Raw genomic sequence first — 18908 nt, forward strand, 5'->3', positions numbered from 1 at the left:
TGATCTTTGTAGCCAAGGCTAATTATTTCAAAGCAATTAGATAATCCTCATTTTTTCCTTGAAAAATTTTGTCTTCCTTTATTTCCCCAAATATACACATAGTTTCCTCTGGCATGCATATTCCCATTGCAGTGCTCTATTCCCAGAGAAATATTTTTCTTTTAGGGACCCTCTCTCTGTTATTTAGCCTGACTGTCCCTAAGGATTTACTATTTCAACAATACTAGCCCTGCATGTCATCCAGTATACACTGGGAAAATAAGGAGCCCCATGTGCAGATCCAGGAGACTTTGTGGCCACCAGATGATGAGGCATGTGTGTATTTATTTATCTGTTTTTGAGACAGAGTCTCTCTCTGTCGCCCAGGCTGGAGTGCATGGCAGGATCTTGGCTCACTGCAATCTCTCCCTCCCAGATTCAAGTGAGTCTCAGGCCTCCCAAGCAGCTGGGACTACAGGTATGTGCCACCATGCCTGGGTAATTTTTGGATTTTTAGCAGAGACAGGGTTTCACCATGTTGGTCAGGCTGGTCTCCAACTCCTGAGCTCAAGTGATCCACCTTCCTCGGCCTCCCAAAGTGCTGGGATTACAGGCATGAGCCACCATGCCCGGCCCATGCATGTATTATTAATGTCGAAGTAGATAATTTAACAAACATCAATGAAATTTAAGATATTTCACTCACAGGTGCAAAATATCATGCCAATGGCCCTCTAAGAGCTGTCATAAGCCACAGCCTAGAGATTCAAGTCCATTTCAATTTTCAAGCAAACCCACCTCATAAACAAGAACGCGAAAAAACACAAAAACCCACTACCCGCAAGGCGAAGCTGATGCTGTGACGTGGCCCTGGCCTGTCATGGTGTGTCACAGCATGGCATAGGCCTGTATCATGTTCCCTAGATTGCCGTCTACCAACTAGTTATAGCTGACTCTAATCAGCTCAGGATTTGACCATCTCTGCATTGAATCTGGAATTGCTACTTTTAAAATGGAAACACTGCTTCTCACCTCTCCTCCCTAGACTCCATTTCACAGAGGAAACCATCATAGGGAAAGAAAATCCTTGTTTTTTCTTCCTTCTTTGCTTTGCTTAATCTCTTTCTTTCTTTCTCCCCTTCTTTCTTTTTCAGACAGGGTCTCACTCTGTTGCCCAGGCTGGAGTGCAGTGGCATGATCTCGGCTCACTGCAACCTCCCCCTCCCAGGTTCAAGCAATTCTCCTGTCTCAGCGTCCCAAGTAGCTGGGATTACAGACATGGACACTGCGTCTGGAGTTGGTTCCTTCCGGTAGGTTCGTGATCTCGCTAACTTCAAGAATGGAGCCACACATCTTTGCAGTGAGTGTTATAGCTCTTAAAGATGGCACAGATCCAAAGAGTCAGCAGCAGCAAGATTTATTTTGAAGAGCAAAAGAACAAAGTTTTCACAGCATATAAGGGTACCCAAGTGGGTTGCCTCTGCAGGCTGGGATGGCCAGCTTTAATTCCCTTAATTTTCCCTGACCACTTCCTGCTGATTGGTCCATTTTACAGAGTGCTGATTGGTCCATTTTACAAACCTCTAGCTAGCCACAGAGCACTGACTGGTGCATTTTACCATCCTAGCTACAGAGTGCTGATTGGTGCATTTTACAATCCTCTCGTAAGACAGAAAAGATCTCCAAGTCCCCACCCAACCAAGAAGTCCAGCTGGCTTCACCTCTCACCACCATGGCCAGCTAATTTTTGTATTTTTCGTAGAGATGGGGTTTCATCATGTTGGCCAGGCTTCTTTCTTAGTCTTTCTTCTTTCTTACTCTTTCTTCTTTCTTTCTTTTCTTTCTTTCTCTCTTTCTCTCTTTCTTTCCTTCCTTTCTTTCTCTCTTTCTTTCTTTCTTTCTTTCTTTCTTTCTTTCTTTCTTTCTTTCTTTCTCTTTCTTTTTTCTTTCTTTCTTTCTCTCTCTCGCTCTCTTTCTCTTCTTTCTTTTCTTTCTTTCTCCTTCCTTCCTGCCTGCCTGCCATTCTGCCTTCCTGCCCTCCTGCCTTCCTCCCTTCCTTTACTCTCCTTCTTTTTCTTTATCTTTTCTCTCTTCTTTACTCTTCCCTCATTCCTTCCCTCCCTCCCCCCACTCTTCTTTCCTTCCTTTCTCTCTCCGTCACTACTTTCCAACTTTGGGCTGTTTTGAATTTCTTGACTCACCATGAACAAACAAAAGTGCCGATGATACTCTTACGTAAGAGAACTTTACACAAGGTTGCCATGTGTAATAATTCTTTCACACAATCGTCAATCTCACAAAAGCCTGGAAGGGATTACCTGTTTGGATAGGGCAGGGAAGCTACTGTGGCCAGGCTCCAGCTCTTCCCACAGCAGTTAGCACCAGCCTTCTTAAACAGGATGTGGCCAGGCACAGAAGCTCATGCCTGTAATCCCAGCACTTTGGAAGGCCGAGGTGGGCGGATCACCTGAGGTCAGGAGTTTGAGACCAGTCTGTCTCTACTAAAAATACAAAAGTTAGACTGGAGTGATGGTGAGTGCCTGTAATCCCAGCTATTCGGGAGGAGAGTTGCTTGAACCCGGGAGATGGAGGTAGCAGTGAGCCGAGATCACACCACTGCACTCCAGCCTGGGAGTCAGAGCAAGACTCCGTCTCAAAAACAAACAAACAAAAAGCAGTGACTGGTGAAGCCAGCTGAACTTCCTGGTCGAGTGGGGACTTGGAGAACATTTCTCCCTAGCTAGCAGATAGTAAATGCACCAATCAGCACTCTGTAAGAACGCACCAATCTTTCATCCCATCTCATCCCATCTTTCAGGCACTCTCTTGAATGGTTCCTAATAGATACAAAACGGTTTTTTTCTCCAATGGGAAAACAGAACACAGAGAGCCACTCAGTTTGCTCCCAACACCCCTTTCCAGACACTCACTGGATTTACCTTGGCAAGTCCTCTAGGAATATGGGAAAATGAAAACAACAAACTCACACACCTTTTTAACATACACACCCTGTTCTGACTACCCAGCAAGGCATATTCTTCTTCTGTGTAATGTCAACCTATATCTGCCTCCCCACTAAGTGGACAGGCACCTGCACCTTAGTCTTCCTAAGTCCCAACATTAACATTGCCCCAGGAAATCAGACCCTATCAGCGCCCCTCAAAACTCAAGTCTGTGAGCACAGAGCCATACAACTAATACCCCTACATAATAGGGTTAGGAATGGCCACTGCTACAGGAACCAGAAGAGCCAGTTTATCTACTTCATTATCCTCCTACCACACACTCTCAAAGGATTTCTCAGACAGTTTGCAAGAAATAACGAAATCTATCCTTACTCCACAATCCCAAATAGACTATTTGGCAGCAGTGACTCTCCAAAACCGCCGAGACCTTGACCTCCTCACTGCTGAGAAAGGAGGGTTCTGCACCTTTTAGGGGAGAGTATTGTTTTTACACTAACCAGTCAGGGATAGTACGACATGCCACTCAACGTTTACAGGAAAAGGCTTCTGAAATCAGACAGTGCCTTTCTAACTCTTATGCCAACCTCTGGAGTTGGGCAACATGGCTTCTCCCCTTTCTAGGCCCGTGACAACCATCTTGCTATTACTCACCTTTGGGCCCTGTATTTTTAACCTCCTTGTAAATTTGTTTCCTCTAGGATTGAGACCATCAAGCTACAGATGGTCTTACAAATGGAACTCCAAGTGTGCTCGACTAACAACTTGTACTGAGGACCCTTGGACTGACCCGCTGGCCCTTTGACTGGCCTAAAGAGTTCCCCTCTGAAGGACACTACAACTGCAGGGCCCCTTGTTCACCCCTATCCAGCAAGAAGTGTCTAGAGTGGACATCGCCCAATTCCCTACAGCAGTTAGGATGTCCCGTTTAGAGGGAGGATTGAGAGGTGAAGCCAGCTGGACTTCCTGGGGCGACTGGAGACTTGGAGAACTTTTCTGTCTAGTTAAAGGATTGTAAATGCATCAATCAGCACTCTGTGTCTAGCTAACGGATTGTAAATGCATAAATCAGCACTCTATAGAAATGTACAAATCAGTGCTGTTGTCCACCTAAAGGATTGTAAATGCACCAAGCACCACTCTGTAAAATGGACCAATCAACACTCTGTAAAATGCACCAATCAGTGCTCTGCAAAATGGACCCATCTGCAACGCATGGGCGGGGATAAATAATGGAATAAACAACCTGCTTGGGTTCCCTTCCAGCTGTGGAAGCTTTGTTCATTCCCTCTTCATAATAAATCTTGCTGCTGCTGACTGTTTGGGTCTGCACCACCTTTAACAGCTGTAACACTCGCCACGAAGCTCTGTGGCTTCATTCTTGAAGTCCGCGACACCACGAACCCACCAGAAGGGAGAAACTCCAGACACATCTGAAGGAACAAATTCTGTACACACCATCTTTAAGAGCTGTAACAACCACTGCGAAGGTCTGGGGCTTCATTCTTGAAGTCAGTGAGACCAAGAACCCACCAGAAGCAACCAACTCTGGACACAGCAGGAGGTGAGACTTCTACCTGCTCACTCAGAATCATTTCTGCACCAACCATGGCCGCCTTTGTGGAGCTCAGTACCAAAGCCAAGATGCCCATTGTGGGCCTGGGCACATGGCAGGTAAATATGCAAATCTTTGCACACCCTTCTTCTCTGCAAGGGTGTTTGGGTGTTTTCTCTTTCTGCATTCAGCCAGGAAAGCCTGGAGGTCGGACAGGGGTTTGGAGAGGTGAGATTCAGTCCTGGAGCCAGGACTCCGATTGCTTTCTTTTCTCAGAGCTATTCAGGCTGCAAAGCTCCAAGGCTGGCTTTCCCAGCAGTGCTGAGAGCTTCTCTAGCAAGTATCAAAGTTCAAGCAGCTGTTGGACTTAAAATTGTTTTCCAGGGCAGTTTCTTCTGTCTCTCTAGGACACTTAATTGGGCTCAACGTTTCCCCACTTGGCTGTGGGTTTGTTGTGGGCCGGGTGGTTGCAGAGAGGATGCAGAGCCCCAAGTCCTTGGCACCCCTTTGCAGATCACGTTGTGGGACTTGGGCTAGTGGAATCCATATGACCTGGGAGCTTGTTAGAAATGCAGAACTGGCCGGGTGTGGTGGCTCATGCCTGTAATCCCAACACTTTGGGAGACCCAGACGGGAGGATTGCTTAAGCCCAGGAGTTGGAGACCAGCCTGGGCAACATAGCAAGACTCTATTTCTACAGAGAATCAATAAATTAACTGGGCATGGTGGCATGCAGCTGTAGTCCCAGCCACTTGGCAGGCTGAGGTGGAGACTGAGTGTTGAGTCTGAGAGGTCAAGGCTGCAGTGAGCAGTGATGGTGCCACTGCCCTCCAGTCTGGGCAACAAAGTGAGATCCTGTGTAAAAGAAAGAAAGTGAAAAAATGCAGAGTCTCGGGCTCCACCCCAGACTTCCTAATGGGTATCTCCCCTTTAACAAGGTCCCCAGGTGGTTGCTGTACACATTGAAATCTGCAGCATGCTGAGACTGCCGAGAGCCTGGGCTGGGAGTCATGAGCTCCACCGGGCTGTGTTAATGTCAGCTGGCAAAACATGGTAAGGCACATCCAGGACTAAGTGAGGCAGGTTCCCGAGCCTCTCTTAGGCTAAGTTTGAAGTTGTTCCATCACCACCTCACTCTGCCTTCTTTGCCATTTTCATCCATGATGGCACTACCCTAACTAGCGACCATTCCTATAAGGTTTTCTATTTCTCCTTTTTTTCTGAAAGGATCCTTGTATAATGAACGGCCTCTACTGAGCCTTACTGTGTGTCAGGTGATGTGCTTAACTTAACATTCATTGCAGCTTGTCATCATCACGAAGGCCTCATAGGCTGGTGCTATTTTTTTTTCCATTTTGCAGACAAGGTTTAGAAAGATGGAATCACCTGCTTGGGCCCACACACCCAGTAAGTGTTGGAATCCGGATTGATGCTGTAATGACCATTATCCACATCCTTATCACCGTTTGGGGCTATTGTCTGAAATCCCTCTGGGTTATTTAGAGTCAAGCTTTCATCTGGGTCTTCAGCAAGTTGCAGTGGAGCCATCTGCACTCCCCGACACACCTGAAGACATTTCAGGACTAACCTGGATGAAAGGGGAACTGACTTTAACTAGGACAGGACATAAGGAGATAATCATAAAATTAATTCACTTTCCTTCTCTTCTTTTGAAAACTTTTCTAAAGTTTGCCAGATATCCCCTGGCAGAGGAGACGCCAGTGAGGCCTTGGTTTGGAGAAACTGGGCCATGCGGGGCAGCCTGTTGAAGGTGGTCTGGGGATAAGAGAATATGTTGGTTGCTGACTGTGGTGTAATTCCAGCTACTCGGGAGTTGGGTGGATTGTTTGAACTTCGGAGTGTGAGGCCAGCCTGGGCAACATGGCAAGCCCCATCTCTTAAGGAAAAAAAAAAATACATGTGTGATGGGCTTTTCTTTTGCTTTTCAGTCTCCTCTCGGCAAAGTGAAAGAAGTGGTGAAGGTGGCCATTGATGCAGGATATCGCCACATTGACTGTGCCTATGTCTATCAGAATGAACATGAGGTGGGGGAAGCCATCCAAGAGAAGATCCAAGAGCAGGCTGTGAAGCGGGAGGACCTGTTCATCGTCAGCAAGGTGCACATGGTGCATTGGGTGGGAGGCCTTCACTTTAAGGCAGGCAGAAGTATCTGGGTCGGGTCGGCAGCGAGAACTCTGTCAGCCTTTTCTACATGTAGCCCTTTTCATCCCTGCCTTGATAACATCCGTGGATACAATTCTATCCATACTCCAAGCCGTTATTGATATTTGAACATGTCTTTGCTGTGCCACCTGCCTGCGGGTTGGTTTTCCCATAGTGGGCTTGTCTCCATGGAGCCCTGCACTGCCCTGGGTCTCCCTGTTCCCTATCAGAGGGATCCACCATCTGCCCAGAGGCAGTCAGAGGCCAAGGGTGCAGGCAGGGCTTGATGTGTGGTCTCCCTGTCAGCACTGTGGTCTCAGTGACTGTGCCCCTGAGGTTCTCAGCCAGGGGGCATTTTGGAAAACAATAGGGGCATTTTTCTATTGTCACGTATGGTTTTCTTTATTCAGTCTAGTAAAAGGTGAGGTACACAATGTCATAAAAATGAAGAGGGTGTTGGGTGTGAGGGGGTTGAGAATCACTGAATTTACATTATACACAACTTGCTGAAAAAACACTGTTTCTAGGTACTTGGATATTGCATACATCTGGTGGGACAAATAGACCCCACTGTGTAGCAGCCAAGTGTGGATAAAGCCCTTATAAAGTTATCACTTGGGGCCTGACAGGCTTGATAAGGGACCTATCAGATAGGTCAGATAAAAGACCATCTTTTCCCGAAGGCCTAAGAATGCTTGACATTTAAAAGCTACACACAATTCCTGCTCTCAGAGAGCCCACAGCTGAGGAAGAGACTGAGACAGGTAAACACATTTCAAATCTGTGGCCACATTTACTTAAATGATCTGAGAGACATATAGAGTACTAGGAGAGTTGAAAAAGTAAATTGGTTTTAACACTTAAGACATGTCATTGATGTGCTGAGCCCTGGTGATCTTCCACACTGCGTTGTGGATCTTAATCAGCTTTGTTATAAATGACCTGTGCCAGGTTAGATCAAGGTGCAAATATAAAAGCAGGAACAATGAGTATCATGTGGCCCTTCCTTTTCCCAGTATTAACAGCTCATTGCTACCCTCTTGCAGTTGTGGCCCACTTTCTTTGAGAGACCCCTTGTGAGGAAAGCCTTTGAGAAGACCCTCAAGGACCTGAAGCTGAACTATCTGGACGTCTATCTTATTCACTGGCCACAGGGATTCAAGGTTTAAGCGACTCCCTTTCTCAGCCTCTAGTTTCTGAGCAGGTGTCAGAAAATAGTAGCTGTACCAGGGCTGGGGGGTGGTATGGGCTGGAGCAGGAGACCTTGCACTTCATAATTGGGAATGGCAGGTGGTCAGGAAGAGACCTTGGAGCAGAAAGACGCTGGCGTGGAAGGGAGGCTGAGGCCATGTGTGCTGCTGAGGTGGCCACATGCCTGTGTTTTCTTGCAGTTACGTCTGAGAGAAGCCATGATTTCTGGTAGCCCAAACAAGTTGCAACAGCCCTATCACCTTTGTCTTGATTTCACGCCCCAGTGTTGCCCTCCCAGGAAATCCCTTGGGTTACTCTGGCTTAACTATATTCCAGGGCTTAATAATTTTATTAAGCAAAGCACACCCCGGGAGTGGCATCTTGGAGAAAAGCCCAAGTGGGGTGATGCTTGAAGGAAGCCAGTTGTCATCGCGGCTCCCATTGCCTAGGGCTCTGCTCTACCTGCTCCTGAGGGGTGGGAGAGACAAATTTCCAGCTCTCTCCCCTCCTGACCAGCTGGAGTGATGATGGCCTGCCATCCCTTATTCCATGTCTCTTCTAGAGGCTGCAAGGATAGAAGCTGGCCAATATCTTCTCCAGAAAACCACACCCTGGAGATCTAATCCTTATCCAGTGATACTGAAATGAAAGTTTGCCCTTGTGTGTATACAGGATCTAAGTGTATGGGGTTAATGTCCATGGTGATAACGGTGGCTTCTGGAATGTACTAACAGCAGATCTTAAAGTCAATCCAGTGGTTTCTAAAATATATGGATTAATATGCTACAGTAGATATAGAGATTTTATTTAAACTCACATACTTGTAGTATGTATTGCAGAGTCTGAAAAACTGGTATGCACATGTAGTATTTAGCAAGAGTCAGGACGCTGAAACCTTGAGTAAACTTTTCATTCTGTATTTACAGTCTGGGGATGACCTTTTACCCAAAGATGATAAAGGTAATATCATCGGTGGAAAAGCAACGTTCTTGGATGCCTGGGAGGTAGGTTCCAGCTTCCTGTACGTGTGCTGGGAGAGAAATCTTCAGTTCTCCATGAGACTTCCCATTGATATGAAGGAGGCCATGTGCCTGATGCTTTCTAATTTCATCATCGTGATTCTCTAGCTCTTCTAATATCTGCCTCATCACCTTTGGCTTTTGGGTGCATCCAATACTATTTATATTTCAAGGCTAATACTGAGTCTTCAAATAAGACTGGAAATACAATGTACCCCACTTTGGGGAATACACATGCTGTTCTCAAACCAGGGTGAAGCATTTGGAACAGGAGGTTTGGGCCTGGGTATGCTCATAGCAGCTGAGTCACCTAGGGTCAGTTTTGTAACTCTTTTAGGGCTGAGTTTCCTCTTCTTAAAAAAGAAGTCTTATAACACATACTACTAATATGTATTTTGAGGGTGTGATAAAGATTAAGATGGTTTACATGCCAGGAACATTAGTCATAAAGCCCATTTAAATCATCTAACCCTATGAGACAGGGTTAACATCCCCATTTATAAATAATGTAAATAATGACATTTGAAACCTAGATTGTTTGGTGACTTGCCCAGGTCATGTCACAGTGTGTGTGGTAGAGCTGGTATTGGAACCAGACTCATCTGAATCACAACTCCAACCACCAAAGCCATCGGCATGGTGCTTGGCAGGCAGTGAACACACATCCAGTAATCAGGGAACCTTGTAATTCCAGCAGTTTGGGAAACTGAGGAGGGCAGATTACGAGGTCAGAAGTTCGAGACCAGTGTTGCAGCAGAGTGAAACCCTGTCTCTATGAAAAATTCAAAAAATTAGCCAGGTGTGGTGGTGTGTTCCTGGAATCTCAGCTACTTGGATGGCTGAAGCAGGAGAATTGTGTGAACCTGGGAGGCGGAGGTTGCATTGAACTGAGATTACACCATTGCACTCCAACCTGGGTGTCAGTGCAAGATACCTGCTTCTCAGATCAAATCATGACCTGTTTCACATCCTTCATATTCAAAGTGAATTAAGGGATGAACGTTTTCTCTGGTCATTTTTTATTATACCATTATGTCCTTTTGCAAATTCTAGTAGAGAACGAAGTGGAGGAATAAGTTATAAATGAACAGTGGCATCTGACTCCAAGAGTTCACCATGTTATCTTGGCAGCTGTGTGTCTAGGGATGTATGCAGTTGTGAGCTTCTATTGTGTTTTACGAGGAAAATATATTAAGCCTCACCTTTCTGAAATGCTTAGAATTGACATGATTCAATTAAATGTAGCTTTTTCTGTGTATTGTTTATTCAAAGGCGTTAATCCACAAGCACAGCATTCTTTTTTTGAGACAGAGTCTCACTCTGTCACCCAGGCTAGAGTGCAGTGGCATGATCTTGACTCATTGCAACCTCCCTTTACTGAATAAAAGCCATTCTCCTGCCTCAGCCTCCCGAGTAGCTGGGACTACATGTGTGTGCCACCACGCCAGGCTGTTTTTTGCATTTTTAGTAGAGATGAGGTTTCACTATGTTGGCCAGGCTGGTCTCGAACTCCCAACCCCAAAGGATCCACTGTCTTGGCCTCCCAAAGTTCTGGGATTACAGGCATGAGCCACCGCACCCACCCGTTTGTAATACATTTGATCAGTTTTTCTGTCTAAGCTCCTATGATGATATTAAGTATGGCAAGTATGTCAATGTAGCCTGCGTCTCACAGTGCTATGTTTTCTGAATGAATACAAGGATGACTACTAAATACAACATTTGAAAGGCATGAAAAGATATCAGTGATTAAGGTCAGAGGCTCTGATTTGAAATGAGCAGGCTTGAATATGAAAGCATTGGATGTTTATGTAGACCCACTACCAGTTGAGTAGAAACCTCATTGACCACTCTGAAGTAGAGGGGTGGAAAAAGTATAAAGAAGTCAAATTCCAATACAGGCAAACTAACCTGACCTATGATGCACAAAAGCTTTTAAATTATCTAATTGCTCAATCGAAGTTTTCAGGAAACTTATGATTTCATAGCTTTTAAACTCTACTGACCAATTGAATAACTTCATCTACGCTAGTGGCTCTCAATGTTGGCTATGCATTAGAATCACCTGAAGAGTTTAAAAATCCCAAAGTCTAGGCTACAACTTGAAGGGGTGGCCTGCCCCTCCACACCTGTGGGTATATCTCATCAGGTGGGACGAGAGACTGAGAAAAGAAATAAGACACAGAAACAAAGTATAGAGAAACAACAGTGGGCCCAGGCGACCAGCACTCAGCATACCAAGGACCTGCACCGGCACCGCTCTCTGAGTTCCGTCAGTTTTTATTGATTATTATTCCCATTTTCTCAGCAAGAGGAATGTGGTAGGAGAGCAGGGTGATAACAGGGAGAAGGTCATCAGGAAAACATGTGAGCAAAAGAATATGTGTCATAATTAAGTTCAAGGGGAGGTACGACGCCTGGATGTGCATGTAGGCTAGATTTATGTTTCTCTCCACCCAAACATCTCAGTGGAGTAAAGAATAACAAAGCAGCATTGCTGCCAACATGTCTCACCTCCTGCCATCAGGCGGTTTTTCTCCTATCTCAGAATTGAACAAATGTACAATCAGGTTTTATACCGAGACATTCCGTTCCCAGGGGCAGGCGGGAGACAGTGGCCTTCCTCTATCTCAACTGCAAGAGGCTTTCCTCTTTTACTAATCTACCTCAGCACAGACCCTTTACGGGTGTCGGACTGGGGGACAGTCAGGTCTTTCTCATCCCACAAGGCCATGTTTCAGACTATCACATGGGGAGAATCGTTGGACAATACCCGGCTTTCCAAGGCAGAGGTCCCTCTGGCTTTTCACAGTGCATTGTGTCCCTGGTTTATTGAGAGTAGAGAATGGTGATGATTTTTACCAGGCATACTGCTTGTAAACATTCTGTTAACGAGGCACTTCCTGCACAGCCCTAGATCCCTTAAACCTTGATTCCATACAACACATGTTTCTGTGAGCACAAGGTTGGGGCAAAGTGACTGGGTCAAAGTTACACATTAACAACGTCTCAGCAAAGCAATTTTTCAAGGTACAGGTCAAAATGGGATTTCTTATGTCTTCCCTTTCTACACAGACACAGTAACAGTCTGATGTTTCTTTCTTTTCCCTACACAACTCAGACAAAATCAGTAAGAAACTCTGGGGGAAGAAAGCCAGGAATAGGTAATTTTTTTTTTTTTTTTTTAATTTAGAGAGTCTTGCTCTGTTGCCCAGGTTAGAGTACAATGGCATGATCATAACATAGAGCAGTCTTAAAATCCTGGGCTCAAGCAATCCTCCCCACTAACTGTGATCATAGGCACTTGTCACCATATCCAGCTAATTAAAAAAAAGGTGTTTTTTTGGTAGAGACAGAGTCTTGCTATGTTGCCCAGGATGGTCTCGAACACCTGGCCTTAAGCAATCCTCCGGTCTCAGCCTCCCAAAGTGCTGAGATTACAGTCATGAGCCTCTGCATCCACCAGTATTTTTTAAAGCTCCCTGGTGATTCCAAATTGCAGCCAAAGTTGAGAAGGGCTGGATAAAATGTTCCCTGAACATGTCATACTCATCCCTGCCTCTGGGCTTTGCTCCTGCCTTCTTGTCTCATATGCTCATATTTTTCCCCTTTTCTCTCTCTCTCTCTCTTTTTTTTTTTTTTTTTGAGGACCAGTTTAAACTCCATCTGAAGGTCTGCCCTGACAGCTGCAGGCTGTGTGAATCTCTTCCTTCTCTGCCCTTTCTGACTCTGTCTATGCCACAGTCCTGTTATCTGAGGCAGCCTCAGGGTCATGGTTGATGGCTCCATAGAAGGGAACCCTAGCACTTTAATTGGACTATAAGAATCCCAGAAGAAGGAAGCACATATATACTTTTACATCCTGACAACTTCTGGGCAGGATCTAAAACACGTAATAGATGGCTAATAAATACATGTTGCATTGGAGGCTGCTGCTAACATATATGATATCATTGGGCAAGTTTGGAAAATGCCCAATATAGGCTAAAAGTTATACAAAGATTCCCTTCCTTGGGGGTCCCTGTAGTTTCTGTACCGGGAAGCATGGCTGGATATGCAGACGGTGGGTCAGGTTTCAGCCCCACACAACTCCTTGGCCAGGTGACCCTGCCAGGGCGTAATCTGAATGCATGACCTTCCTGCAAACTAAAGCGAGTTTGGTGTGGGCGACAGTGACTCAGGACCCACAAGTGAGGCTTCTCCACATGCTACAGCCTCTTCCTGACTAACACAGCTTGCCCAGGTTTGGGTGTACAATGCACACACACAACAGTAGCTCCCTGCTATCATTTGGATTCATTAAAAATAAAATCATCTCATAAACTTGCAAATGTTGATTTTTATTTATTTTTTGTTTTTTGTGTTACAAAACTTTCATATTTCCCCTGTGTAGAGAAGTATAATTTTGTATATGTTTCTTTACGTGTAAGGTACGAGTGGCAAGAAAATAAAATCTTTACCTGTTACTCCTAGTTTTTCTTGGGCTGAGGAGGGGCAGTAGGGCTGGAACCAATCACTGATGGGCACCCAGGCCCTGGACTGAAACTTCCTGTGAATGCTTCGGCTAACCCTGTTGTGGTGGATCCTTTAGCAATTTCTGTCCCAGGGAGGACTAAGGCAAGCCAGGGTCCCTTTAGTCCCTCTGCGGCTGCCCCAAAGGTATTCCTTTCTATGACAGGCCATGGAGGAGCTGGTGGATGAGGGGCTGGTGAAAGCCCTTGGGATCTCCAATTTCAACCACTTCCAGATTGAGAAGCTCTTGAACAAACCTGGACTGAAATATAAACCAGTGACTAACCAGGTAAATTCTGTTTAGTATAAGGGTAAATAAAGGTCTTGCCCTATTACTTTTTAAACATTGGGAGGAACGTTCAATGCTATGCCCGGAGTCTCACCTCAGGGGTCAGTGATCAGGACACTTGCGGGAGGTGTGAGGCTGATCTCATGGGTGTGTTAGCAAGAATCTCAGTGAGTAGGTGTTTGGCCTTTGCTTGGTGGTCTTTGTGTGTCTGTGTAGAACTCCCTATGAACAACTCAAAAAGCCAGCCAGCTTTCCCTGTGACGAGGATTGTTTGCTGTTGCAGGTTGAGTGTCACCCGTACCTCACGCAGGAGAAACTGATCCAGTACTGTCACTCCAAGGGCATCACCGTTACAGCCTACAGCCCCCTGGGCTCTCCAGATAGACCTTGGTGAGGCTTCCAAGCAGTGGATCCTTCTCTTGATAATGTTAAAAACATTATGTTATGTTTGGTAAATATTGGTATGAGACCATAAGTCACTGGAAAGAAAAACGTGTGTAAGGTAATGCATTTGGTACAACCAAATGGGATGACAGTGGGAACAAATGGGAATTAAAAAACAACAACAACAGCAATAACAAAAACATGGGCAACGTGTTTGACTCTCTGGGAATATTTCCAGTTCAACCACCCAAGGATGAAACAGGCTTTGCAAAATGCTGAGGCTTCAGAGCCCGGGGGAGGAACCAAGCTTCCAGGTCCTCCTGCCTGTCTCCCAGATGGAGAGGCCCTGATGATCAGTCTTGAAACCCTCATTGGAGTGGTGTCCATCTGTACATGGTAGTCATGGTGATTGTTCACATCAGCATCTTTCTGTCCCTAGGGCCAAGCCAGAGGACCCTTCCCTGCTGGAGGATCCCAAGATTAAGGAGATTGCTGCAAAGCACAAAAAAACCACAGCCCAGGTGCCATATTTTTATTTTTCTTCTTATCCAGCAACTCATTCTTCTAATCTCAGGTTTCATTTCTTGTGTTGCTCTCAAGTAACTCCTTAAAGGGGAAGAACACAGGAGCTGAAGCCCTCTAAAGTGTTTCCTTTGAAGTCTGTTGGAACCTCTAGGAAACGCAAGAGCTGTCACTGAAACAAAGATAGCTTCTGCCTCACAGCTTCCTGTTAAGCCCTACGGTCAAGTCGCAAAGCATGACTTTGGAATCTAGAGATATGGGTGCAGATGCCAACTCTACCTCTGATCAGCCTTATGACCCCTAAACTGCTTTCTTTATTTGTAAAAAATGAAGATCACAGGGTTGTCCCTAAGATGAAGGGAGAGAAGAGGCGGGGAGCTGGCACAAGTCTAATAGCTGCGAAGGGCTCAGTCAGTATTAGTGATTGTACCTGAAGCCACAGTGAGCTGCAGAGATGTTTTATTCTCCCCTTCCATAAAAGGCGGGGTCTGTGGAACTGAGTGGAAACCTAATGTCTCCTTTCCGCACAGGTTCTGATCCGTTTCCATATCCAGAGGAATGTGATTGTGATCCCCAAGTCTGTGACACCGGCACGCATTGTTGAGAACATTCAGGTAAGATCCCGGCTGGTTGGCCCTGGTATTCCTCAGTGGAGTGGGGGACAGGCAGACCCTGTCACCAGGATTCTCACCTCACCCCTGCACTGTCTTTGGCTCCCTCCCTTCCCACCACCCTATCATTTTCCAGCCCAGGGATCTAGGCTCCGTAGAGCTGAGATTAATGACCCATAGGCTAAAGACATGCTGGGGACAGTGCCTGTTGAAGCCCTGTCAGGTCTGAGCACAGCTGTGCCTCACAGCACTGAGAAGACCCTCAGTTGCCCCTGAGCAGCTAGGCCCTGGGCCACACACAACAGCAGACCATCCTGGCCTCCCTACTCACCTCCCAGCAGCAGAGGAGGTATGAACTGTCCTTGGTGAACTGTCCTCTTGAAGGGCGCATCATGGAGCACAGGGCCTGTGCACACCTGGGGCTTAGTGCCTGTGAGCCTGGTCTCCCTCCCCTGGAACACTGAGCACTACAAATACTGTGGTCTTTGTGTAGGACTTAATTTAGAGAAAAATTTGTATCCCGTGGACATAATGGGAAAAAACTCATGTGGCCAGTTTGTGCTGCTAGAGCTCCCTGCTAGAATGGCTGACAGTCTCCAGCCACAGCAGTAACGACCTTACTGATGATGTCCTGGAACTCCTATCTTTCCAGGTCTTTGACTTTAAATTGAGTGATGAGGAGATGGCAACCATCCTCAGCTTCAACAGAAACTGGAGGGCCTGTAACGTGTTGCAGTAAGTGGCATGGAGTTAACTAGGAATATTGCCAGGAGTTTTTCTAAACTGGTAGAGGGTTAGTTGGAAGGATTGGAAGGCTGCTGGGACTACTTGTGTCTTCAAATACCATTTTGGGGCAGTTCTGAAAGTTAAAATTGGGGTGCCTGGGAATCACTGCGAGGGATACATCTCTAATTGCTGCTGATTGTCTGAACTTCTGGATGTAGAGCTAGAATTGTAACAGAAGGTGTGTTGTTGATAGGCAGGAGGCGAGCATTCATTTATTCATGCATTCAATAAATATCTAGTGGTCTTCTATGTGCCAGGCATTTTCTAGATGCTTGGGTTTCATACTATGCAAAGCTGCTGCCTCCACGTACTTAGGGAGGGAGGGAAGAAGACAGAACAGAAATAAATCAACTCAAAATACGTGTGTCAGATAATAACAAATGCTAGACATAAAAATAAAGTAGGGCAAAGTGGATAGGAAGTGGTGGGTGGTAGTGGGACGGATCCTTTATATGGGGTGGGTCAAGGGAGGCTTTGCTGTGAGGAATATGCCATATGCATATTTGGGGAAGAGCATTCTTGGCAGTGATAACAGCAGGTGCCAAGGCCCTGAGGAGGGATTGTGTTTAGAGCATTCAAGCAAGAAGGCCAGGGAGGCTGGATTAAATAATCTCCAAATTCCTCTCAAAGGTGGTGGTGGTAACTCTACTTGAAATGTCAGATATGTGGTTGAAAGAAAGTTTTCACTCTGGCTAGGTGGGAATCCTAAATCATCTCTTTACAATCAATACTTTCTGATTAATGTATCTACTTAAATATATCCAAGAGAGTTGCCTGGCGTTTATTACTGCGAGGTCTGCAATTCAATGACAATTTGAATTTCTTCCAATGTTTCTATAGCCAAAATGATTTTTCAGCTTTTAAAAATGGTTTCAGTATCTCAAGCGTAGCTTTCATGTCAGGATATTCCATATCTATCCTGCCCACCCTTAGTATCACAGCAGCCTTTCCTCATCTTACAATGGCTTCCTTTTATCAGTGCTTAACAAAGTAGCAGCTGCGTAGTGTAAAAAGGAAGGGTGAACATAAAATGGGACTCTCCCTCAAACTAAACCACTTACCTTCCTATGAGCATTATTTCCGGTGGAGGCAATGGGTTGGTGGGCTCAGGAGTAAGTCCACCTGGCCTTAAATTCAGCTCTAACACTGGTTTCTTAGCTGTGTGACACTGGGTAAATTTCCTAGTTTTTCCAAGTTGGTTTCTTTACCTATAAAGTGGATGATAATACTCATCGCGGCAAACATCCACTGAACCTTAGCTCAGAATGTGCCAGGGTCCTGAGTCCTTTGCTGGTGCTATTATCTCATTTAAAGTCATAATAATCCCCAAGCTGTCAATTCTGCTGTTGTTTCCTACCTCATGATGTTGTGAGGGTGGATTGGGACAAGACTTGTCAGTTGCCTCACCTGACACCAGGCTTACCATGAGTTGTCATTCCGAGTTGTTTCCCGTGCCCTGGTCACTGTCTGTCCTCCTTCCTAGCAAAGCCCTCATATTGATTTGAGGGAGGGTCAAGGTGTGATCACCCTTCTTGTATTCTTGCAGGGAGGTGGCTGAGAGAGCACAAATACCGTAGAGTCCACCAAGAAGAATACCTTTTGAATCAGAGCTGTTGCTTTCATGGAACACAGTTTCTCTGTTTTTTCTGTTTCTGCAGATCCTCTCATTTGGAGGAATATCCCTTCGATGCAGAATATTGAGGTTGAATCTCCTGTGACATTACACAGGGAATTCTCTTTCTTTGCTGAAGTGTGACTATCTCCATTAAGTCCTATTTTAGCCAAGCTTATCTGAAATCACAGTGAACTTTGTCCTGTTGTAGGTGAGAATCGAGGTTCTGTTTTAGACATGTATTTCTGTATGTTCAACTAGGATCAGAATATCACAGAACAGCATGGCTTGAATAAGCAAATGATAATTTTTTCCACTTATCTGATCTGATCAAATGTTTTTTAAGCACCAGAAACTCTGCCAACACTGAGGATGTAAAGATCAATAATAAAAAATAATGATCGTAACCAAGATGTATTGAGAGTGGACTGTGCGCCCAGACAACTTGAAGTGTTTTCCTGTGGGTGAAGTCATTGAATCCTCAAAATAATCCCTTTGGGGTAGGTACTCTTATCATCTTATTGTTCACATTTGCTGGAAGAGGAAATTGAGCTACACAGGAGGGAGGAGGAACTTGCTCAAGGCCACCCAGGGCTTTTGCCCTTGCTATTCTCATTCCCTATGATGTTCTGTCCTCAGATATTAGAATAATTCTCTGACTTGTATTTTTAATTTCCTTGCCGACTTACCATCTTCTCAGAGAGGGCTTTCTCCTCACCCTATTTAAAATTAACCCATCTCCTCTGATATTTCCTCTTGCCCTTCTGTGTTTTCTTCTTCTCCTTTGCATTTATCAATACATTATGTATTTTATATGTTTTCTGTTTGCTTGCTTACCCTGTTTCTACCCACTAGAATGTAAGTTCTATGGGAGAAGAGATTATCAACAATATCTGTTGAATAAATGGATAGATTGAAAGGATGGAACAATGGATGGATGAATGAATGGAGGGAGGGAGGGAGGCATGGATGGATAGATGGAAACATGGAAGGAAGGATGGAAGGATGGATGAAAGGAAGGAAGGTTGGATGGAAGGATGATAGGAAGGAAGGATGGGTGGAAGGATACATGGATTGGGGATGGATGAATGATGGATGGATGGATGAAATGATGGGTGGATAGAAGGGTGGTTGGAATGATGGATAGATGGACAGAGGGAGGCATGGATAAATGGATAGAAGCAGGGAAGAATGGATGCATGGATGATGGATGGATAGATGGATGGATGGAGGGAGGGAAGGATGGATAGATGGAAGGATAGTTGGAAGGATGGATGGATACATGGGAAGTGTTTTTACTCCAATTTTACTTTTTAACACCA

At 45.3% G+C, this 18908-nt stretch overlaps 1 protein-coding gene across 1 annotated transcript; it reads left to right on the forward strand.

Annotated features, from left to right (window-relative positions):
- The first annotated feature begins 4499 nt into the window (after window positions 1–4499).
- AKR1B10 (aldo-keto reductase family 1 member B10) lies at window positions 4500–17997 on the forward strand. The gene is made up of 10 exons (XM_017887754.1): window positions 4500–4616; window positions 6447–6614; window positions 7707–7823; window positions 8778–8855; window positions 13549–13671; window positions 13955–14061; window positions 14495–14576; window positions 15108–15191; window positions 15841–15923; window positions 17633–17997. The coding sequence occupies exons 1-10, from the start codon at window positions 4551–4553 to the stop codon at window positions 17673–17675; spliced, it is 951 nt and encodes a 316-aa protein (XP_017743243.1). The 5' UTR covers window positions 4500–4550; the 3' UTR covers window positions 17676–17997.
- The last annotated feature ends 911 nt before the right edge of the window (window positions 17998–18908 follow it).

Source organism: Rhinopithecus bieti, unplaced genomic scaffold (genome assembly GCF_001698545.2).
Source record: "Rhinopithecus bieti isolate Rb0 unplaced genomic scaffold, ASM169854v2 scaffold_17275, whole genome shotgun sequence".
Classification (NCBI taxonomy): domain Eukaryota; kingdom Metazoa; phylum Chordata; class Mammalia; order Primates; family Cercopithecidae; genus Rhinopithecus; species Rhinopithecus bieti.

Excerpts from the sequence above, each read along its gene's own strand:
- AKR1B10 (XM_017887754.1), top strand. The coding sequence starts at position 4,551 with ATGGCCGCCTTTGTGGAGCTCAGTACCAAAGCCAAGATGCCCATTGTG. Across the intron at positions 14,577-15,107 it reads ACAAAAAAACCACAGCCCAG|GTTCTGATCCGTTTCCATAT; the intron begins GTGCCATATTTT and ends CTTTCCGCACAG. Across the intron at positions 15,924-17,632 it reads AGGGCCTGTAACGTGTTGCA|ATCCTCTCATTTGGAGGAAT; the intron begins GTAAGTGGCATG and ends CTGTTTCTGCAG.